The 24343-nt window shown below is 41.5% G+C and overlaps 1 protein-coding gene across 1 annotated transcript; it reads left to right on the forward strand.

Moving 5' to 3' along the window:
- The first annotated feature begins 5460 nt into the window (after positions 1-5460).
- Positions 5461-23610, forward strand: LOC125444050 (butyrophilin subfamily 2 member A2-like). The gene is made up of 15 exons (XM_048516490.1): positions 5461-5566; positions 7117-7470; positions 8054-8442; positions 9081-9134; positions 10621-10668; positions 12431-12451; positions 15504-15527; positions 15820-15840; positions 16087-16107; positions 16625-16654; positions 17298-17318; positions 17572-17592; positions 19884-19913; positions 20987-21013; positions 23078-23610. Exons 3-15 carry the CDS (start codon positions 8166-8168, stop codon positions 23608-23610), a joined length of 1128 nt encoding a protein of 375 aa, XP_048372447.1. The 5' UTR covers positions 5461-5566; positions 7117-7470; positions 8054-8165.
- Positions 23611-24343: the final 733 nt, after the last annotated feature.

The raw sequence follows: 24343 nt of genomic DNA on the forward strand, positions 1-24343 counted from the left end.
ACAAGTGGCAGTAAAAAAAACCAACCCTTTATTTAAAAATATTTAGTTTTTTAAAAATAGCATAAGAATATTTTGTTTTGTTTATGAAAATGCATAACAGTGTAACCTAGGTCGATTCCCCACTTCAAAAGTGAAAGTGGAGGGGACCCCTGCTTTGTATTCGACGCACGGTTTGAAAAAGGTGTACTTCTGACCAGGATCTGAAATGACTCGCGTTGAGGGGTGGGAGGAGAGGCAGAATCAGGGTGACTGCGTTGTCGCTGCGTTGTCACTGCTGGTGTAGTGGGGAGTGCTGCAGGACCCTGGGGTATTTGCCGTGAGGAGCGCGCATCTAATGGTGGGTGGGGAATTGGCCCTAAGCTAAGGCAATTCCTTTTCTAAAACTGAAATGACGCAGCATATCCATATGTACAATCTTATTGCATTCATTGGCATGCAATTTCTTAATTTGAGTGAAAATACTAGAGTGAAACTGCAAGACTACTGGCATAGTCCTGGCACTGTCAGGCAGTGTCCTAAAGATTACCAGTTTTCTTGGGTATCTCTCACAAATTATGGCCAATATACAGGACTGCTGGTTGACATGACAATTCTTTACAAAGACTTCATTTCATTGTTTTTACACTTTAAGCCCATTGCATGGAACCACAATCATTCAGAAATATTTTAGGCAGGCTCCTGTTTGACAATAATTCAGTTTTTAAAAGTCTTAAATATACGGTTGTATGGTATTTCCTTTGTGCTGAAAAGTTCCCCTTCCTTTCTTGCTGTGTTGGGAATGGATACAGCTCTCCAGTTGGTGACTCAAAGACTTACGGTAAGAGTGTCACATTGGCAGAATTACAGACTCTTTCGATCTTCTCCTGTTCCTCAATTTCCCTTGGCTTAAATTATAATAATTCCCTTGGCAGAAGTTATAATATATTTTTTGTTTGAATATGCCCCACTATCAAAAACTTTTCACTAAGGCCAGATTCAATGTGTTTTCCTCAGAGATGCTTCCTCATAGATTTCCAGGCATCCCCTATTCTGCAAAAGTCTGTCCATGTAATAGCATGGATTTACTGATGCATGTTTTGCAATTCTGCACATTTTATCTTGGAATATGTCAGTTGAGGATAATGTCATTGCTAGTTAGGTGGGAACGCCAACCACACCCAATACGAATTAAGATTCTTAGAAGATGAGAGTAACAGTAAATCAATGCTGTGCTCCACAGAAGAAATTTTATTTCCTGCTTCAAAACATTTTAGAAGGTTTGTGTGGAAAGTGTCAGTGTTAAGTATAAGCTGTGCCAGTCACCTGCTGTATACTGTGATAGGAAAACTGTGATTGAACAAAAGTGCTGACAAGATTCAATCCAGTGATATTAATTGATTGATTGATTGATTAATGGGTTTATATACTGCCCTCCCCTGAAGGGCTCATGGTGGTGTACAAAAGGAACATAAACTGACAGGACATACATTAAAACTAATACAAATATAATATAAGCTCTGTGTCATTACTAAACCATTAAAACAGCATTACATCATTACATCACTTTGTAGATGAATTGTATAAGAAATCACTTCAGACACACCACTTCTTTGTGAAGTTTTCAGAATTCTTCTGAAGAAAAAGATAGGGAAAAAAGTCATACACACCTTCACACTTCTGAACACAGAGATCAATATTCCATCAATTGGCATTTTCCAACAGCTTATTTCTCTTCCATCCATTGTGGGTATTTAGCAGTCATTCCTAAACACAGCTACACTCTTAGTTCATTGAAGTCAATGGGCTTAAAAAGATGTAGAAGAGTTTGGATTTATATCCCCCCTTTCTCTCCTGTAGGAGACTCAAAGGGGCTTACAATCTCCTTGCCCTTCCCCCCTCACAACAAACACCCTGTGAGGTAGGTGGGGCTGAGAGAGCTCCGAGAAGCTGTGACTAGCCCAAGGTCACCCAGCTGGCATGTGTGGGAGTATACAGGCTAATCTGAATTCCCCAGATAAGCAGGGGTGTAACGAGGCAGCCCTGGGCAAACTGTAGCCCTGGGCAAAACCTGAGTTGGATGCCCCCCCATGGGTGGCCACTCCACCACGACCAAATTTTTTTTGCACCAGGACATTGGTGCCTGCAGGGGGTGCATTTTTAGACATATCAGCACCAAAAGTGGTTTTCCATTTTTGGTCTGCAGGGGGTGCAGTTTTTAGGCTAATCTTGGGGGTGCCATCATGGTGTTGATACGTCCAAGAATGCCCTCCCTGCAAGAACATCCTGAAATTTGCCCAAGAATCTTTGTTCTGCATTGAGTTTTCTGCATTGCTGTCAATGGGGGTTGCAGGCTGGGGGGGCACATTCCCCCCATGTTTAGTGCAGTTTGGTTCAGGGGGGCCAAAGTTATGGACCCTCAAAACTGTAGCCCCTATCTCCTATTAGCTCCCATTGGAAACAATGGGGGATAGGGGCACCCCCTTTGGGAGTCCATAACTTTGGACTCCCTGAACCAAACCTCACCAAACTTGGGGGGTCGCATAAGGACAGTCTCGTGATGATACGCTGAAATTTTGGTGCCGCTAGCCTAAAAGCTGCACCCCCTGCAGGCCAAAAATGGAAAACCACTAAAAATACTCAAAAACGAACCCAGCATTTTGGTGCCCCCCACAAGGTGATGCCCTGGGCAGCTGCCCACCTTGCCCAATGGGCATTACGCCAGTGCAGATAAGCCTCCACAGCTCAGGCGGCAGAGCTGGGAATCAAACCCAGTTCCTCCATATAAGTATAAGCCTTTAATATGAAAGTAATGCTGGAAGGAATATGATGCCTCTCCAGGAATCTTGAGAAACTCTGTTGTTTTACTATAGAGTTTCTGGTAATTCCTCAAGAACTCCCCCCTCAAAATGATTTCTGGCCACCATTTTATGATCATTATGTGGTTTTTTTCAAAATGCTTTTTGTCAGCATTATCTGACCATTGTCCTCCATACTCTGATAACATCCAGGATAGATTACTCTGCTGCTCTTTACATGGGGTTGCCCTTGAAAATGGACCAGAACCTCAAAATGCAGCAGCCAGGCTATTGTCAGAACAGGAATACAGAAACTGTATCGCCCCTATCTCCTATTAGCTCCCATTGGAAACAATGGAGGATGGGGGCACCCCCTTTGGGAGTCCATAGCTTTGGACTCCCTGGACCAAACTTCACCAATCCTGGGTGGTATCAATAAGAGACTCTCCTGATAGTACATCCCAGGTTTGGTGAAGTTTGGTTCAGGGGTTCCAAGTTATGGACCCTCAAAGGTGTAGCCCCCATCTTCTATTAGCTCCCATTGGAAACAATGGAGGATGGGGGCACCGCCTTTGGGAGTCCATAACTTTGGACCCCCTGAACCAAACCTCACCAAACCAGGGTAGTATCATCAGGAGAGTCCCCCAAACAATCCCTGAAAGTTTGGTGCTGCTAGCTAGCCCAAGCAATGCTCCCCCTGCAGGTCAAAAACCAAAAAAGCACTAAAATGTTTTAAAAACCCACAAACGGAGGGGCGGAGCTTCGGACATGAATGGGGGGGGGTTTCAAACCCGAGAACCCCCCCCTTACCTACGTCCATGCTCCTTCTCCTAATCTCTGGAGCAGCAGAAAAAAAGCTTGATCTCTCTTCAACATGACATCCCTTTTGGAGCAAGGGAGGCTATGGTTTAGGTTCCCAAAAGGGAATAGTCCAAGAAGGTAGGAAGGCAAGAGTTGAGATTCATTTCTTAGTGTGAACTAATTAAACAACTGTGTCTTTGACTATAGAACTATATGCATTGCCACGAGGAAATAAAACCATGTAATAAAGTTAATCAATAACAGAAGGGAGCAAAGTTCGAAATGCATAATGTACAGAGTTCTAGTTTTTCTTCTCCATTCATTTGTTATGCTATACATAGAAGGACACTCCAAAGGTCTAACAAACTGGTCACCCAACTTGCAGCTGTCTGTCTCTACTATAGCTTCATGAGGTGAAAAAAAAATGATGTGAAGTCCCCTTTACCAAAGGTTTTGTGGATGAGTTTTTGCAAACTGGCAAACCTGACCCTATAAAAGGACGAATTGTTTTTTGCTCCATCTCCTACTCATAAAGGTAAGCATGGAAAAAAATCTTTTCAAATTGGAAGGTCTCTTGATTTTTTAAAAAATACTGCTAAAGCTGAGAACTAATCAGGGCTCCGTTTGTTTTGTTCAATGAAAATGCAGCTGAATGTAAATTCAGAAGAGCAGGTGAACAATTAATAATGTTGGATTAATTAATATTATATTCAGTACAATTCTGAGATCTAATAGAGAGTAAACAATAGCTTCATGTACGGCTTCTTGAAAGTGCTAACATGTTTTAGTGGGCACGGGAAAAGCTATACAGATGTCTGAAAAATCCACATTGTTACTGGGTTCTGATTCTGTTTGAGCATATTTTGCAGTTGTTCAGCTCTTCCTAGTTACACCTGGAGTTCATGAAAGTTAGGAGTTTCCTACTTTAGTGCCAAGAAAGGCAAAAGACTTTCAGGAGAGGGTGTAAAAGTTCCAGCAAGTTTCAAAGACCTACAGATCAAAAGTAATGTCTCTAAAGAACTAGCATTGGGGCTATTTTCTTCTTAAATTTCATTATGAGTATGCAGATCTTAACATTATGGATTATACACATATTTTTGGGAAGAGTGGGGATTTGTGTTTATGACATAAATAGCAAAAAACATAGCTGTGCTTAATTGTTTCTAAACATAATCATTAAAGGTGTAGAATCCGTGGTTAGGCTACACATGAAGCCTGGAGGGGGACCTTGGGCTATTGTTCTGTTTGAATGTTCTTAGTCCCACCTTCCTCACAAAGCTTCTGCTGTGGGGAGGGGAAGGAAAGGTAAGCCACTTTGAGACTTTTTAAAGGTAGAGGAAAGCAAGTGTAAAAACGAATTCTTCTGATTCTCCTCCTCCTCCTCCTCCTCTTCCTCCTCCTCCTCCTCCTCCTTCTGAAGAACAACCACAGCTGAAATTGGAGGGATCCCTCTCAGAATGCTCAGTGTCAAACGAGGCACATCTAAAATCCTGAAGCATCCTTGAAACACTAGGCCTTCACTTGTTGCTAATATTGCTGGAGCTGATCGTGAGGAATGTCTGTCAATCAGTAAAGGGCTTTCCCCCCAATCAAACACATCACTAGGAGATCCAAACTAGGAGATCCATTTACACGGCACTGAACACCTGGTGGAGGTAATCAAGGAAAACAAAACAGTAGAGAAAAGTCAGGTACAAAAAACAACCTTCTTCTTTGTCTACTTGTGAATTTCTTTAATTCAATCACAAAGTCTTTTTCATTTTCCATGCAGATTTTTTGGGGGGCAATACCTATTCAAACCAACTTTAAAATTGACACATGGGGCAAATATGGTATTAAGATGCCACAAATATTTAATGTCTGTGCTTCTGTTTTCCTTTTCATGGTGTCAATAGTCTAGATGGACGCCCATGACTTCTGATCAAAAATGATGAAAGTAATGCAAGTGAGCATCATGACAATTATTTTCTTGCCTGCCTACTGGTGGAATGGTAAGAGGGCACATTGTCTTCTCTTACGAACATTGTGAGGGGATCAATTTAATCTCGCTATACACATTTTTTCACAGCACTGTAATATTTAATTTCCTATGAAACCATTTTACTGTACTAGTACCAGGGCCAGAGAGCTAAGCTAGAGACCTTTTTAAAGGAAATTAATTAAACAATAGTTCCAGTTTAATGCATAAAGTATAAATTGTGACTTTGGGTTAATAATTGTACAGTGGAGTTGTTACCTGAAATAAACACTGATACAATGTTTCTCAGTCCATGACACACCAAAAGCATTGTGTGCAACCTATGACTCAAATAAGCGGGATGGAATTTTATCAGCATAGATGCTGGCCCAATCACATGGAGTATGTCTATGCTACTCTGAATATTGATATTACAAGTATAGTTTGTGGGTACAGGGGTGATGGAGATTGTATCCCACATATTAATCAGTACTTTTAGATCAAAATGGTATAAATCCATAGAAAAGAAATAAAGCAGCCTTAGATTATCCCCCTTGGCATCGCTTCAGTTAGGACAGGATCAAGCTAGGCAAATTATAACTCAAAGAATTAAAGATACCAAGTGCCAAGCTGATCTTTCAAGAACCCCTTCATTGTTGGTGCCTCCTCATAGCAGATACATTCCAGCATTAGTTACCTACATTTATTTGCTAGAAATAAATAGCCACAGGAGGACTTGTTCACTAGCTAGATGTTCAGCCCTATCTTCCACCATACTAGAAGGGAAATTTATTACGAGTCCTCGGTCGGGTAAAGGGATTTTGTCTTTGCAAGCCTGTAGAGTTGGAAACTATTGACCTTGTATTCTTGGATGTTCTTTTTATGAGATAGTCCAGTCAAAGATTATTGAGCTTTTGATTGAAGGGCTCATTCCACACATGCCGAATAATGCACTTTCAAACTGCTTTCAGTGCTCTTTGAAGCTGTGCGGAATAGCAACATCCACTTGCAAACAGTTGTGAAAGTGGTTTGAAAATGGATTATTTTGCGTGTGCGGAAGGGGCCAAAGATTGCATATTAGTGGTGAAGAGGAGTGGATTAAAAGTTTCTTATGGAAAATAACTCCCCAATTACAATCCAGGATGCAAAATATTGTGCAACTAGCTATAAAGTTTTTGAGGGAGGGCTTATTGGGATCATAGTCCTGGCAGTAACCACCAGGAAATTTGCTACTGTTCAACTCAGTCACCCTATGAAAGCCAGCATGGTGTAGTCATTAGACTAGGCCACAGGTGTCAAACTCGCGGCCCTCCAGATGTTATGGACTACAGTTCCCATCATCCACTGCCAGCATGATGGGAACTGTAGTCCATGTATCTGGAGAACAGTGAGTTTCATTAACTCAAGGACGTAACTCTGCAACTTGAAACATCTGATAGTGGTGGCCAATTTTGAGATCCCCAGCTTCATTTTCTGATGAATTATGTGTGCCACAGAGAGATGGATGGATGAACATAGGGGTTGTTTTATGATTATATTGATACAAAAATGAGTAAAATTATTGTCTGTTTTTCTGTCTTGCAGAGAATATTTCAATTGTTGGAAATGTTAACCCAACAAATGTCCAGATTGGAGAAGATGTGATATTATCCTGCCAAGTAATGGGCTGTAGATCCCCAGATCTGCAAGTCCACTTACATAAATTGGAAGGCTCTGTAAATAAAACTATATATATACACCATAGCACAAAACAACCCAGAGTTCAGGGAAACAATTCTGGAGAGACAGATATGAATAGAACTCAAAAAGCATTCTATATGAGCGGACATCTTGAAGTTACTCTTTTCAAGGTGAAAGCAACAGACACTGGACTATATGTGTGTGCCCTGAAATGTGGAGATGTCTACAAAGAAAATACCATGGAGATGATATTGGGGGGTAAATATGAAAGTTTTGATGGTTAAATCTTTTTTTAAGCAACCCTTGAGTAATCTACCTAGTTTAAAAGAACTCATAAGCTTGCCAGAATTTTTTTAAAATGCTCTTACTTGTAGTCCTCCTTATCAAATAGTAAAATAAAGAGGTTGTCACAGCCATTGCTGGACTAAGCTAGCAAGGCATGAAAAAAATGCTGAAATGGTCTTTAGAAAACTAATCTTGGGCATTCAAAGTAAACCTCTTGCACATCAGTATAAAGTTTTGCTATTAAAACATTGGGGTTCTTTCTTAAATAAAATCAGGAATTCTAAGTGCATTGAGCTCAATTGATATAAGAGGGTATAACTTGGCTTATGATTGCACTGTGAAAATATCTGTTAACAAAAAGTGCTGATAGCAAAGCGTAAAAAAAAATTCAAAATCAAATTGGTAGCCTGACATTCTGCCAAAATTTAATTATTGAAATACACTACTCGATTTTCAGATATTTTCCAGGCACATGTTCATTAAGAGATATTGACATGGGAGTGAAATGCTATATGTAAATACATCAATAAGGATTAATTAAATACATGTTTTCTAGGTATAATTAATTCTTCAGTAGGGGAAGAAGTCATTCTGTCATGCCCACTTATTGTGCCACATGACCCATCCTATCTGAAGATGCAGTGGAGAAAAGTTAGCCTTTGAGCCAGATGATCTATTCTTACCTGTTCCAGAACACCAGCCCAGTGACTTACTCTGAGGACACTCATGGTGACAGGTGTACATCTTCAAATGGACCCAGCAGTAGAGTTTCATTTGGGAATGAATACAGGCAAAAAGCAGAAGTTTTCAAAGGCAATGAATTCAGGAACAAAGGTGGTTATCTGAAACTAAAGAACATTCAGAAGGAGGATGCTGGGAAGTATTTATGTTTAGTGAAGTCCAATTTGCTTCACAAACATGTTACCTTCCAGCTTTTTGTAAAAGGTAAGCAGAATAAAAGAGACATGGACAATTACATCCTCCTTGACATTATTTTGCCATTGATCACATGAGTAGAGAGACTGGCATGCAAAGAAACTGGGACTTATACAATACAATACAATAAACCTTTATTGGCATAACTATAAGCAGTTATATATTCCAGCGTCAAAGTTCATTTATGAAAAGGATAATGTGGATTAGAAATTTAACAATTAGTTCAATTATAAAACAAAAAGTTTATAAAACAAAAGGTATAATTCAGTTAAGATTAAGATCCAAGTTTAACAAATTTCTAGCAGATCCCGAGTCTCAGCATATTTACTAAAAAACTGGGACATGATACTTATTACCTTGTATTTGACTTCTGACACAAGCCAATTTGCGTTTAAGAAAAGTCAGAGTAATTTTTTTAAAATAATAAATTAATGCATTCATCTATCTATCCACACCACAAACAGGATGAAAGCATCTCTTGTGAAAGTCATTAAGCTGAAGATGAAGGGCATAGTTTCAGAATAATTTAGAACATTAAAAGCAAACCATTTTTTCCAGGTGTTTGAAAGCTTTGTTTATAACGTATAATCAAACTGAACTGAGTCTGAGAAGAGGAGTGATCACTCATCCCTAATGTTGTCTTTCAGGGATCCAAGACCAGGATGCTGACACCTCAGTGTTCTACTTTTCTGTGCTTCCTTGTAAGTTTCTTTGGGTAAAGCAAGGGAGGGAATGTGCTCTATTCTGAAGACTTAGATTCCCATGTACCCTCTCCAGTTTTGTCCCCAGAGGCTCCAAGGGAGACTCCCTGTCTTGGAACCCAGTGATGGCATATGTGAGAGGCACAGACCTCTCCTGGTTTCCCTCCATAGACTCCAAGGTGAGCTGAAGAGGTGACTCCAGCCCATTTTGGAACCTAGTAACAGCATAGATTTGGGTGGGTGGCTCTTCTTGTTCATTCCTCCCTGGCTCCTAATCAGGAATGGGTCTGTGAGGCAACAACTGTTACAGGCCATGTAACCTCAGTGGAAGTAGCTGGAATGAAGTAGAAGTTGGAAAGAAGCTCGCAATAATGCAAAGATAATAGAACAGTTTTCTGTTTATGTTTTGCTACTTAACTAGCAACACTGAACTTAGTAACACAATAGCACCATGATCTTTTAAAAGTGCAACAATTAACTTTTCCCTGTTCACAGCTTGTTGATCGTAAGTCAATTCAATTCAATTCAATTCAATTTATTAGATTTCATAGACTGCCCCTACCCTTCTGGCTCAGGGCAGCTAGCATCATAACAATAAAATACATATGAATGGCAAATATTAAAAATCTAAAAACTTTCTAACAAATTAATCAGTCCAGTTAATCCAAGAGTCAGCATAACTATCCTATAGGGTGTTATCACTGATATCACACAAAAGGAGAGAAAAGGAAGGGGAAAAGAGGGAGGAAGAGGGAAAGGGTAGAGAAAGGGGTAAAGGAAGGTCAGGTGGTGTTCAAGCTGCCTCAACTGTAGGCCTGGTGGAATAGCTTTGGCCTTTCAGGCCCTGTGGAATTGCATCAGATCTTGCAGGGCCCTGATCTCTTTAGGCAGGGTGTTTCACCAGATTGGGGCCTATCACAGCACTTTACCTACATGTTTGACAAAAATATATACATACTACAGAGTATTTTTAGGAGTAGGAGAGAGCATTTGGCTAAATTCCCGCCCCAAAAAAGGTGGCAATAAAAGGGAGCCAAAAAAAGTGAATCCTGAAAAATATTGAATTTAAAAAAGAAAACTCCTCCTCCTCAGAGGTGGCATGTGCAGTTTAATGCTGGACTCAGGTCCAGTGTTCATCTGCAGGCATGACTGCTTCCAAACTCCACATAGGTCTGGAAAGCAGCAGGCATTGTGGGTTCAGCTGCCACCCAGACCCATGTGGAGTTCAGAAGCAGGCAGATTTTTCAGGTTAGAGTTTAATAACCCTAAATTTTTTTAAAAAAACTTGGAAAAACTGATATGAAGGAATGGCTTTTTTCCAGTATTTTGGGGGCGGGGGGATTGCTGGGTCTATTAAACCCAAACTTGAAAAATAATATATATATATATATATATATTGTCCATTCCTACTTAAGATTGCACTGGTTGCTCTAAGAATTCTTTATTTATTGCTCGTATTTTTTTGCATTTTTTCATTTATACCCAGATCTGCTCAGCTCACTCTTGCTGGAACTGTGTTTTGTAAAAATTACTGGTAAGTTAATTTTTTAAATTTCATAAAGTTTTAATCTTATCTCCTTGGTTGGATCCAGCCAGCTTTTATCTCAGTTTCATACAATTTGCCTCCTCACCAGAGACGTAGCTCCAAGGGGGAAGGGGGGGTGCGCAATGCACCGGGCATGCACCCCTGTGGGGGCATTCCGGAGGCATGGCAGGGGCATTCCGGGGTGCAGCAGGGGCGGACGGGACATGACAGGGGCGGAGGATGCTCCAGTGCACTGGGTGCTTTCCCCCCTTGCTACGCCTCTGCTCCTCACCATATGGCTCTTGCCAGTCCAGGTCTTATTATCCCTAGTATAGCCTTATTTGTTATCAAAGGGGACTTCTTCCTTTTTCACTATCAGAAAAGATGGTTGGATCCAGCCCTGTGGTTTTAAGGGCATTATTAGATAAGGCAGAGACATGCGGTTACATCCAGCTAGCTATCCACGAAATTCCCATCACTGCTTCCACATCAGGGTGATTCTCCATGATAGTTTGATGGCTCTTGTGAATTTTATTTTACTTTCTCATTTATCATTGAGGAGATAGAAAAAGTGCAGAGAAGGGCAACGAGGATGATTGAGGGACTGGAGCACCTTCCCTATGAGGAGAGGCTGCAGCGCTTGGGGCTCTTTAGTTTGGAGAGGAGACGTCTGAGGGGGGATATGATTGGAGTCTACAAAATTATGCATGGGGTAGAAAATGTTGACAGGGAGAAATTTTTCTCTCTTTCTCACAATACTAGAACCAGGGGGCATTCATTGAAAATGCTGGGGGGAAGAATTAGGACTGATCAAAGGAAACACTTCTTCACGCAATGTGTGATTGGTGTTTGGAAGATGCTGCCACAGGAGGTGGTGATGGCCACCAACCTGGATAGCTTTAAAAGGGGCTTGGACAGATTGATGGAGGAGAAGTCGATTTATGGCTCCCAATCTTGATCCTCTTTGATCTGAGATTGCAAATGCCTTAACAGACCAGGTGATCGGGAGCAACAGCCGCAGAAGGCCCTTGCTTTCACATCCTGCATGTGAGCTCCCAAAGGCACCTGGTGGGCCACTGCGAGTAGCAGAGAGCTGGACTAGATGGACTCTGGTCTGATCCAGCTGGCTTGTTCTTATGTTCTTATCCTTAATGAAGAAAAATGTTAAGTTTGTAGAAAATGAAACACATGGATTTTTTTCCCCTAGAGAGAGACACTAGGGAGTTGGGAGATGTCAATAGGGTTAAGGAATTAGGATTAATAATTAGCACTCTTTTGCTACTCTTGTGGTGTATGTCTTGGGTTAGTGTGAGATTTCTGACTTGGAGTTTTGAAGCAGGGATTTACCACCATCCTATAATATCTCTCAGATAAGACTGGTTTCCTGAAAGCCCAGCCTTATGATAGATGAGATGTGTGTCACATCAAAGGTCTCTGGCCTGACTAGCAGTCACATGTTTATCCCTTTCTTGGGCTTCACATATCTGTAATTACATGATCCTGGGACATACGCAGCCTGAAAAAGAGACAAACACGTTCTCCCATGGTGATTATTTCCAGTAGGAAAAATGGTGCAGGGGAGAATTCAAAAACATTTGCTTCTTCCTTGTGGTACTTCTGATCTTTGGCAAGTGATAGAGCTGGTGCTAAGTAAAGTCTCCAGATGATCTGCATGACTGCAAGCCGGGTCAGTGGTCTCTCAGTCTGGCTCACTACAACACATTGGAATAGGTTGACCCACTGAATATGTGTGCATGTTTTTCCATTGCAGGCCGACATCAAAAAGAAAAGGGTGAGTTTCATCACATTTTCTGGGAACGGGCCTCTCTTCTGATGTCCCAACATCCCCTTGTGCTGGAGCAGGCAAATAGTAAGGAGTAGAGGCAAGCAGTGTGGTCAGAATGGCAAACCAAGGTCAAGCACAGTTCCATCAGAGTCCAAGATGTCAACACAAGAGATGGCAGTCCAAGCCATGAGTCAAGACCAGTCTAAGTAGCCAGGTTACCAGGAGTCCAAAATGCAGTACAGATAGAAAGGCTAGGGAGTGGTGATGAGTTGCTTCCACAACAAATGTGCATGGTGGTTGCTTAAATAGATATTTACCTCATGGGGATAGATAATAGGAACTGACATTCAATAAACCTGGACCAACCCCCCTGAAAAAAGCCCTTATTAGTATTTGGGGGGGGGGGTCCCTGAAAAAGGCGGCAATAAAAGGTCCCAAAAAGATCCCCCAAATGTCATTTTTCTGCATTGTTTGGCCGATTCAGCCTGTTGACTAACCCCCCCCCCCTTCCTCCCTCCGTCACTGGCTTGCAGCCTGGCCAGATCTAGCATTCAACTGCAGACTCTGCCTCTGAAGGCCACATGAATTTCAGAGGCAGCAAGTGCAGTTCAATGCTGGATACAGCCAGGTGGAGCCCACAGCCCAGTGCTAGGCTCATCCTTGCTGTGTTCAGTTTTAAAGTGCAGGTTCCACCTCTGAAGCTGTTCCTGACTAGGCCAAGCCCTCACAACTGAACACTGAATTCAGCCTGGCTGGGCCCAGTGTTCCATTCTGTGCCTATATCGAAGACGTGGCCTGATCTTTGGGGTGGTAGCAATACAGAGTTGTGTGCTCTGAACCATCATTTCAGACAATAGACTGCATTTTAAAAATGTTATTAAAGAAAGGTTGTAAAAGAAAGGTTTAAAAATGTAACCGTGAACATAAAATCAATGGTGCACTTTAGATACACAAAAAAACCAGCAATTGCTGAAGTCTGCTTACTAGAAATAAATACTTGCAGGCAAAATATACTGGAAGACATCAGTACATATGCAAAGTTCTCATACTATTTTCAGACAGGATGGAGGCAAATACTTAGACAAAGGAAAGGAAAGGAACTTCTAACACCAATATAACTAATTTATGGTGCAGGCTGGTCACATCAAGTGATCATTAATTGACCAATGAGATTATACCTTGATCAAAACATTCTTGATGATGAGTACACATCTATCCTTACCTCTTAAAACACAACTTATCAAATTACCCTTTTAATCAACAGCTGGCCCAATGAGGATGATTTTATACCTTCTAACAAGAATGATGACCTTGGAGGAAAACACATGTATCTCTCACTACTCACTCCTGCTTTCTGATCTTTGTGAGCTCATGAGAGAGAAAAAGGAGTTTTTAGTAGGCTTTCTAGCAAATCTAACAAATAACATAGATTCTGTCTTAACAACCTGCCTCTGAAGTCTACATGAGGCTTGGAGGCAGCAGGAGGCACAGGTTCAGCTCTGTACTGCCTGCTGCCTCGACCCACATAGGGCGAATTCCCACTGCCTCCTAAGCACGGTTTCGTGCCACTTACTAACACGGTTTCATCGACGTCCTCCCCATGACTTCTGTGGCAGCAACCGTTTCTGACGCTCGTTCGCCCTGTTAATCCGCATTCTGGCAGAACCTGGATGCAAGTGGGTTGGGCCCCGTTATTACAGTTAACGGCTGTTCCGAGGGGAGGAACAAGGTTTGGATCCGCTTGCAATTTCAAGTGGGGATTCGCCCATAGAGTCCAGAAGCACGCATATTTTTGGAGTTTGAGAGAACTTGACATTTTTGGAAAAACTTGAAAAAGCTGATACATAGTATTGACTTTTTCAGGTTTTTAAAAAATGTCTGGGTCTAATAAACCCAAACTCAAAAATACAATTTTTTGCCCATCCCTAACAGATAAGCCAGCTGTTTTAATTAATGCTCTGACATTCCAAGCCTTGTTCTGTCTCATCACTACTTCAAGGAGTAATTAATGCTAGCCTTGCAACCATGCACTCCACCATCTATCCTGAAGTTCTCTCTGGATCTGCCTCCTCTTTTTTTGAAGGACTTCAGTGTCCTTGAAGGTGATTCTGACTGTTGCTGGATTTCAAGCCTGGCTGTAATCCTTGAACTGGAGAACTGCAGGCAAGGTTAAAGGCTACTTCTCTGTTCTCAGCTGTTCCTCTGTTCTGAGACTCCCTCCCTCCATCTCCTCTTTGCCTGAGGAGTTCTCAGCAGGCTGATCCATGATGGCTTTCTAAATGGCAGAAGGCCTCACAAATTATATTTCTGTTGGAAACTTGCAATGGTGTTCTAACAACTAGCCTACCCAGTATTTGTTTCCAGTTTCCCACTATGTTCAGATGTACAGTGCAATCCTAAACACAATTACGTCTTTTTAAGCCCATTGACTTTGAAGAACTTAGAAGAGCATAGCTATGTTTAAGAAGTTTGTATAAAATTCCAGTGATGGGTGGTAGAAGAATAAGCTTTAAATCAAACACACTAGTCAAAAATCCAGTTGAGAAGACAGAACATTACAGTTGTAAGCCAACAGCCAAACATGAGGTGGAAAGGCATTTCCCTTGATGATTTTATATTATTTCCAAGGAAAGTCATGCCTCTTGAAGAATTTCCAGAAACTCTATGGTAAAACTACTCAAGATTTCTAGAGAGACATCATGTTCCTTCCAGGTTTTCCCTGGATGTGATGTAAAACCATCATGCCAATGGAGTTGTATTCTTGAAATTTCTCTCACCTGCTGATAGCAGTGACAGACAACAGATACTTCTAGCAGGATCCCTGGCAGCCCTACAGAACATTATTCTATATCACAGGTGTCAAACTTGCGGCCCTTCCAGATGTTAATGAACTACAATTCCCATCAGCCCTTGCCAGTATAGCCAATGCTCATGTTGGGAGGGACTGATGGGAATTGTAGTTCGTGAACATCTGGAGGGCTGCGAGTTTGGCACCCCTGTTCTATATGCTATGAGTGTGAAGATGTGTGTGATTTTTTCCTTATGTCTTTCCCTTCAGAAGAACTCCAGAACTGTGAAGTTGGTACGTTGGAAGTAATTTGTTGTATTTGTGTAATGTCAATGTATTTGTGTAATTTCAATGTCAAGCCAGTTTTTTGCCCTATTTCACTCAATTCTCTTTATTACATCCCTCTTCCTATATGTTTCTTTCCTAGTCAGGCCCCTGTATTCAAATTCATAGCCTTTTTAATGGAAAACAGGGATCTACTCTGACAACAGAATTAATTATTAGAGTATAATTTTTGAAATTCAACAAGATTTGTGTTGATGTGGTTACTTAAACGGTTAAGACCTTCCCCTCTCTTCTTTTTCAGATTACCTGGATGAGGAGACATGTACGTTTGTGGAAAGTAAAACATCTGGAACTTTCCTTTAGAGAGAGACTAGGGAGGTGGAAAGGTGGCAGTAAAGTTAAATCCTGGGTTTTATAATTTGCAGTCTTTTGCTGTTTTTGCTTTGAAAGGATTTGTATTTGTATGAAAATCTTGACAAATCCATATTTTAACATTGGATTTAGAAGCAGGAGTTTACTGGTGTTCTTTATCTTCTATCAGAACATGAGATTTTTTTTTCTCTTGCAGGCCAGTGGCAGATAAATAAGGGTGAGTTTGATCATGTTTCTGAGAAGTCTTCCTTCTTTTTTATTGTCCCAACATTCCTTCTTAATAGAAGAAGACTTCCCATTTTACTTTTCTGTTGGCAATTTGTCCTGGTACTCTAACAATTGGCCTAAGCAAAAGTTGTTCTTCCCAGTGACTCAAAATATATGTGCACATTTTCAGTGCAATCCTCAACAGAATCACATCTTTCTAAGTCCACTGACTTCAGTGAACTCAGGCAGATTCCGCATGGGCCAAAAAACAGTGGTGTGAAAATGGTGTAAAAAGGTTTAAAACGGTGCAAAAGGATTTACACCGTTTTCACACCGCTGTTTTTGGCCCATGCGAAATCAGCCTAAGAGTCTAGCTGTTCTTAGGAATCCACTGCTAAATACTTATGATGGGTGGAAGAGAAATAACCATTTAGGTTTTTGAAAAAAGCCAGTAAACAGAGCACTGATGTCTGCATTATGATATGTGGAGATGTGGATGACTTTTTATCTTATGTCTTTCTCTTTAGAAGAACTTCAAAAACTTCACAGAGAAATTAGTAAGTTTTGTACTGTCAGGTGTCATTTATATGAGTTGCACACCAAAGTAAGAGTATAGCCAGACAAACATAGTATTCCCCTGAAATACCTGAATGCATTCTGATCCCTACCTTACCCCCTGCAGCTCCTCCCATCTAGCCAGCAGGGATTTTCTGTAAACTCTTGTCCTCTTTGTTCCCTAAAGAATAGTATCTGAATTATAACAATCACTACAAGTTTGAAGTGATTTCTTGTATGTTTCATCTATGTAATATGGCTGGGTTGGATCCAGCCAACTCTTTTGCTTAGTTGCATCCAATTCTCATCCTTACTGCCCCCTCACACATGTGCCTTGCCCATGCAGGTCCCATAGTTCCCAGCATTGCCTTTTTTCCATGGAGAACAGGGATCTCTGAACAGAAATTAATTGTTATTACAGCAGCAGTTTTGACATTCAGTGAGATTTGTGTTGACTTGGGCCCCTTCCGCACACGCAAAATAATGCGTTTTCAAACCACTTTCACAACGGTTTGCGAGTGGATTTTGCCATTCCGCACAGCTTCAAAGAGCACTGAAAGCAGTTTGAAAGTGCATTATTCTGCGTGTGCGGAATGAGCCGTGATTTCCATTTTTTTTTAAAAAAAACCCTTTCCTCTTTTTCAGATAATCTTAATGAGGAAAAGTGTAAGTTTCTAAAAAAGTTAAACTTGTGTTCTTTCCTCTAGAGGGAGAATGGGGAGCTGGGGAGGTGACAATAGGGTTACTTCCTGAGTTTATGAATTTACACTCTTTTTCTACTGCTGTGTTTTAATGAGAAGATTTGAGTTTCTGTGGACAATTTGACAGCTCAGTATTTTAACTTCGGGTTTGAAAACAGGGGTTCACCTGTGTGCTTTATGCTGTATTTTCCATGAAAAAAATATTATTTTCCTTGCAGACCAATGGCAGATAAACAAGGGTGAGTTTGGTCATGTTTCTGAGAGGTATTCCTTTTCTCCATTATCCAAACATTCCATATTCTAATAATGGCCAAATCTGAGGAAGCTTACATCTAGTGACTGGAGTCATGAATGGAAAAGACATCTTTCTACAAATCTGAAAAATGCCCCAAGTTTGCATAAAATAGAAGCCCTCGGTGGCTGTTGTGAGGCAACCACAAAATTCTAAGCTTGGTTTCTGCTAGTAAAAGGCAGAGGGAACAGACCTTTTAGGGCTGTTTTGGCTTTTGAGAGAGGACTTATCAGGGTCAGGTTCCTGAGAGTAGGTTACTAATTATTTGTGTGTGCCAAGAAGGGGTTACTAATTGGTGATTTTGCCACGTGATTTTTGCCTTAGTTACACCCCTCCTCGCAGCAGTAGTGCGCAGAACTTCAAGCAGTCTAGCAGGAGGTGCACCTGCGTGTGTGGCAGCCTGCGTCTGCATATGCATTCGTTTCCCGCCCAAGGACCAGCGCAGTGGCTGTGTTCTTGCCACAGCCCCACCCAGGAATGCCCCGCCCCCCTCGTGCCCCGCCCAGCCCCATTGGCGCTACACCACAGTTTGAATCCCACCACCATGGGAACCTGTTACTAAAATTTTTGGATCCCACCACTGCCTAGGTGACTTGATACCACCTAACTTTCATGACTCACCTAGGCCTGGATGCTTATTATTGTACAACAGAAGCCATCTCACAAAAGCTAAGGTCTTGTAGTGGTTAGAACTTCAGAGTAAAGTCTTTGAGATCCAAGGAAGTTTATTAGGTTATGTTGGACCAGTCACATAGGCTGTTTCCGCACAGGCAAAATATGACGTCATGGAAACGGGAAAAGAAACGTCATAGCGAGAGCGTTCTCACGCGTAGCGGCGGAGGTGCGCAGTCGCGCCGTCGCGAAAGTGCTTAACCGGCGCGAAGACGCTGTATTCAAAAAACGCTTCCAACCGCTCTTTTTTCACATGTGAAGCCCCGACGCCGCACTCGTGCGAATCGCCACCACGGAGCTGTCCTCAAAAATGGCGACTGCCAGAAGGCCAAGCTTGGTCACCTTCCCCCCCCCTACACGTTCATCCCTGGTGATTTCCCTGCATGGTCAGGCACCTTTCCCAGATCCATGTCGCCTGTGCAGATGGTGGCTGCCCATACACACTCTGATCTCACAGGTAACATGAACTGGGACTGACAGTAGCTGGGAGGGGAGGCACTGACAGATGGGGGACGGGCAGGACATCAGGGCAGTCACGTTGGCCATCGCGCTGCTGCGCGGGCGTGACGTCGGGCCTGCGCGGCTTCGCGAGTGCGCAGGCGCAACGTGGCGAGACGCCACTTCTGCAGCGCTGCCGTGCGAACTGTCATATTTCTGCGGGGCTCTGGACGCACGCAGCTCCACCTGTCTGTGCGAACGCTTTTTCGCGGATGCGTCGCTATTTACGACATCATCGCGTCGCTCCTTTTGCCCATGCGGAAACAGCTATAGTCTTTGCCTAATCTACATCACAGTGTTGTTATGAAAAAAGTATGAGAGGGAAGTGATATAAGCTTAGTTGGTTCCCACAGTGGAAAAAGATAGAGAATAAATGTAAATAAATAATATAGTTGAAGATGGGAGACAGAAAAAGGTTGATTGGTTAAGAACAGGAGAATAAAGAAAGTGAGGGGACAGAATGTGAGTGTTGCTGGGGGAGGGAAAGGAAAAATAATGTTGGAAGGCAGATACAGGAGAAAGTTATATGCCTCCCACAAATCCTTGAGGGTGACCTCCCATATAAGTTGTCCTGGCCAGCAGCCAGCACCACACAACTGGCCCATAGTTTTCCTAGGTAAAGGCTGCTGAAGGAAAGAAGGAAAGTTGTAGACAGGGTGCCAGATAAAGGTAGGTTGGCTGTTAGGGGGAAGAGAGAAGGAAGCAGGAAAATGGGAAATAAGCAAGTCCCTGTGTGTTCCCGCTTGTCTCTTCTAAATGGAAGAGTACTTCACAGTTTAAACTTCTTTTGACAACTAGCCACAGTATTCTAACAATTGGCCTAAGCAGTAATTGTTCTTTTCAGTGCCTCAATATGTGCAGATGCAACTCTAAACATAGCTACATCTTTTTAAGCACATTGACTTCAATGAACTAAGAGTATAACTGTGTTTAGAAATGCACTGCTAAATACCTACAATGGATGGAAGAGACATAAGCTGTTGGAAAATGCCAATAGATTGAATATTGATCTCTGTGTTCAGAAGTATGAAGATGTGTGACTTCTTTCCCTTATGTCTTTTTCTTTAGAAGAATTTCAAAAACTTCACAAAGAAGTTGGTATGTTTCAAGTGATTTCTGATATGCTTAATCTACATAATATCGCTGGGTTGAATCTAGTCAGTACTTTTGTTCAATCATACCCAGTTCTCCTCCTTAATATAACCTCCATTTCATATGTTTCTTTTCTATGCAGCACCATGATTACCCTTTGTATCTTTTTTAATGGAAAACAGGAATATCCACAACATGAGAACTGATAATTATTACAGTGTCAGTTCCTGTGTTCAACAAGATTTTTGTTGACTCAGTTATTTGCAATTGTAAAGACCCTCTCCCCCATCTTTTTCAATTTACTTTAATGAAGAAAAACCTCCACTTGTAGAAAGTGAAAGTTAAGGAGTTTAGACATAAGCGAATTCCACATGGGCCAAAAACAGCGGTGTGAAAATAGTGTGAAAATGGTACAAACTCTTTTAAATCATTTTAGACCATTTTTACACTGTTTTCATACTGCTGTTTTTGGCCCATTTGGAATCTGCTATAGTTTTGCAGAATATCCATGTTGGTCTTCAGTAAAACAACTGCAGTAGATTTGAGTCCAGTAGCACCTCAAAGATATAGAATTTGGGTTGCCTTCAGATAGTTTTTTTTTTAAATAATGCATTGTGTTCAGTCAACAGCCATTAGGTATACATCGGTTGAATGAGTCCTCCCTCCCAAGCAAGCAATATGATTATATGGAAATGCCAATCAAGAATGATTTTGTGCTTCATGGATATAGGCGAGGTGTTCTTTCGGGTTTCTTGTTAACAAACTTAAAACACACACACATAAGGACTTGAGTGAACCTGGGGTTGGGGGGGGGATGCACTTTGTGCAGCAAGACAACACTTGGCACAAACAGCCTACCATATGAAACCTTTAATGCCATGTGTTAAAGTGTGTCATCCATATTCTAACCACGGGCAAGCTTTTACCCAATCTCAAGTCTGACTTCCTTTATTAAAAATGTGTTTGGACTATTTAGCATTATAGTCCTGAAGAGCCTCAGGAACAGAAATGGTATAATGGTTGAGTCACCTGAGCTTCATCTGTCTCCATCCCATAACCTGCTTTCATTTTCTTTTCAGAATGGAGAAGAGCTTGTAGCAATGCAGGTGAGATGAAATAAAGAACTCTAGCACAAATGTGGCCTGTGTAGCGATTCCCATCCTGCAACAGCTTACTCTCTGGTGTTTGGATTACAACAGTAGTCTAGCTACTTGATGTCAAGGTTAACGGATGCTTTCACATATCATATTGAATGTTAGGGCTAATAAGTGTTTAACTGTGGCTGAATCATAACTAAAATGTCTTAGAAAACTGTAGGAAATATCCATGCTTTACATCTAGTGATTCCTTCCACCTATGAAGGGCACCATTTACTCACATGATATTGTCTCAGTTAAGCTATTTGTGTTTGTCTTGCTTGCAACTTATGGCAATCCTAGTGAATGAACTATTTACAGAAACAAACTTAAAACTTTTCAGGTTAATTCCCTTCAGTCTTGCTAACTTTCTTTTTTTCTTTTAAAAAATATATGTGCAAGTATTATAAGTGTACTGAATAGATGACATGTCCCCAAGGATGCTTCCCGGAAATGTGGGGAGGCTTAAATGCAAAAAAGCATTCAGATATGCTGAACAACAAAAGCTTAAAATAGGGTTTTCAGCTTTTTGGGGGGCTTTTTACAGGTACCAAAAGGCACCATTTGAAGCAATTTTTTTAAAAAGCCTTATTCAAAAAAGCTAATAAAATCCAGCTTTTCCTGGATTTTTCAACATCTGTCAAAGGGCTTGTTAAAGTTTATTAAAAAAAACTAACTAGAAATATTTTTTTCAGGATGCAATTTGAACATATCCCTGATTGTTTCACTGGGCCTTTCCCCACTCTCGTCGTTCCCTTCTATGCCGCCACAAGGTTTCAGCGCCACAGCATCCCAGGCCAAGATCTCCGGCTGTCCCCAGCCACCGGGTGTTGGGCGCCACATAGAAGAGCACCTGGGATGCTGTGCACTGAGGGGCGCGACAGCAGCAGCTTCGGGGCGGCTGCGCTGTCGCCGCCCCTCTCAGTGGGGAGTGCCGGTGGGGAAAGGCCCACAGTCTGCTTCTGGAAGCTGGGCAGCCCCATTTTTTAATTTTAAGAAGCCGCTGAACCCAACACCACCCAATTTGCGCCAAGTGGCAGGTTCAGCAGCTCTTTACAATTTAAAGAGTGCAGTTCCTTTGAAACCTACAGGGAATCTTTGCCATTTGTGGGGAGGGGGGTGTTGCTGGTTAAGGTAGAGGCACCAAATTTGCTGCAGAGCTGTTGGTGATTTTGGTTAGAAGACAGCTGAGTTTGGTAAAGCTTGAAAAGGGGGGGTGTCTAATTTTATGGGGCCCCATTTTCCTCCTTTGGAAACTGTGGAGAATGGATGGGGCACTTCTTTGGAGAGCCCATAAAATTGGATCCTCTGTTGCAATCCTTACCAAACTCAGGGGGGGTCTCCTAAAGACAGTCACCACCAGCCTCCAAAACCCTGCAAAAAAATTCCCATAGAACTTAATAGACCTGAAAATTTTCAGATATTTGAAAAAAAAAAAGCCAGGAAAAACCTATATCAGTATGGGGTTTAGCTTTTTTCAAATCTATAGAAGTGTTGAGTTCCCAAATCTGAAAAATACCAATTTTTCCTGTACACACCCTAATCCCTACTTTCATTTCAAAATAATCACCGTATGAGTTTCTTAATTTAGGCATGTTCTGGGAAGTTAAAACAAATCAGTTCTGCAGCGGACACTCACCTCAGCAATACCAACAATAGGCATGTTGTGAGCCGCCTCGAGCCCTTCAGGGATGAGGCGGCCTATAAATTTAATAAATAAATAAATAAATAAATAAACTCACCCAGTGCCTCCTGATGCAAAATAGTGGCAGTACAACAGGAGGCAGTTGATGAGTCAGTGAAGGATCCAAACCTACAAATCCTTAGGCACTAGCAGAGTTATTGGGTCTTGACTCTGCTTGTTTCTTCATGCCAGTAGCTCTCTAGAGCAGAGATAAACCATGCAACCAGGCAATTTTCAAGTAAGTACAATGGCCAGTCTGCCCCTACATTTTAGACATGGTGGCCTGACACTTGAGGATAATGATTCATCTATGCAGTGAGTCCATGGCTGTTGTGGTTTCTCTTTTTCAGATAGCATCACTCTAGATGCAGACTCAGCTCACCCCAACATCTTCATTGCTGTTGATAACAAAAGCTTCACCTACAAAGCTCAGGATGTCTCATTTTCACCTAATCCTCAACGTTTCGATGGGATTGTGTCTGTCTTGGGCAGTGAAGGATTCTCCTCCGGAAACCATTACTGGACAGTGGAGACTGGCGGAAGTACTGAATGGGACCTGGGAGTGGCCAGAAGATCAATACAGAGGAAAGGGCAAATTTTATTGTCACCAAAAGAGGGGTTTTGGGTACTGGGGAGGAGTGGAAAAGATTACTGGGCAAAGACAAAACCTTGGACAAGAATCATAGTTCAAAGAAAGCTCAGCAAAATTGGTGTTTATCTCAGTTTCCAACAGAAGGAGGTGACTTTTTTCAATATTGTTGATATGTCTGTGGTGTTTAAATTTAGAGACTGTGCATTCTCAGAAGAAATATTTCCATTCTTTAAAAACAAAGACCAAGGAACAACTGTGAAACTCTGCACTGTAAAAGAGGAGAAAGCTTAGATGCAGTGCTTGTTCATTTTAGAATGCTGTTTTTATTAAAACTTGATGACAGAAGTCACAAAAAAGACAGTCCTGTTTTCTTTCTTAATCTGGCACTTCTTTTCAGCACAATCAATCAATCAATCAATCAATCAATCAATCAATCAATCAATCAATCAATCAATCAATCAATCAATCAATCAATCAATCAATCAATTTACTGCAGTCTACTGACCCAATTACCTTTAAAACCAACATTAAACAAGCAATACAGATGAGATAAAAACATGCAGAACAATGTCAAAATGTATACTTTATAATCAGCATCATTTATCCAAACTAGACATAAGATGTCTGATCCTTACTGCTGCTGAAAGCAACCTAGGATGTTGTAGCTCTTATTCTGAAGGAGGATCTCAATTAATACTGAGGGTGGTTGGCTTTCCCACATAACCAGCAATGGCATTCTCCTCAACTGACATATTCTAAGATAAAATTTACAGAAGAGCAAAATGTGCATCAGTAATTCCTCCTCCATGCTATTATATGGACAGACTCTTGCAAAATAGAGGATGCCTGCAAATCTACCGTGGAGCACCTCTGAGGGAAACACTTTGAATATGACCTTAGTGGAAGGCTTTCTATGATGGGGAATGGTCAAACAAAAAGAATTATTATAACTTAAGACAAGCAAATTCTTATATTTAAGCTAATGGAAACTGGAGAATATGGAATGAGTCTCTAACTCTGCCAG

Source organism: Sphaerodactylus townsendi, linkage group LG15 (genome assembly GCF_021028975.2).
Source record: "Sphaerodactylus townsendi isolate TG3544 linkage group LG15, MPM_Stown_v2.3, whole genome shotgun sequence".
NCBI lineage: Eukaryota > Metazoa > Chordata > Lepidosauria > Squamata > Sphaerodactylidae > Sphaerodactylus > Sphaerodactylus townsendi.

Coding starts and splice junctions, on each gene's coding strand:
- LOC125444050 (XM_048516490.1), top strand. CDS start 8,166: ATGATCTATTCTTACCTGTTCCAGAACACCAGCCCAGTGACTTACTCT. Junction 8,443..9,080: donor CTTCCAGCTTTTTGTAAAAG/GTAAGCAGAATA, acceptor GTTGTCTTTCAG/GGATCCAAGACCAGGATGCT. Junction 16,108..16,624: donor CCAGTGGCAGATAAATAAGG/GTGAGTTTGATC, acceptor CTTTCTCTTTAG/AAGAACTTCAAAAACTTCAC.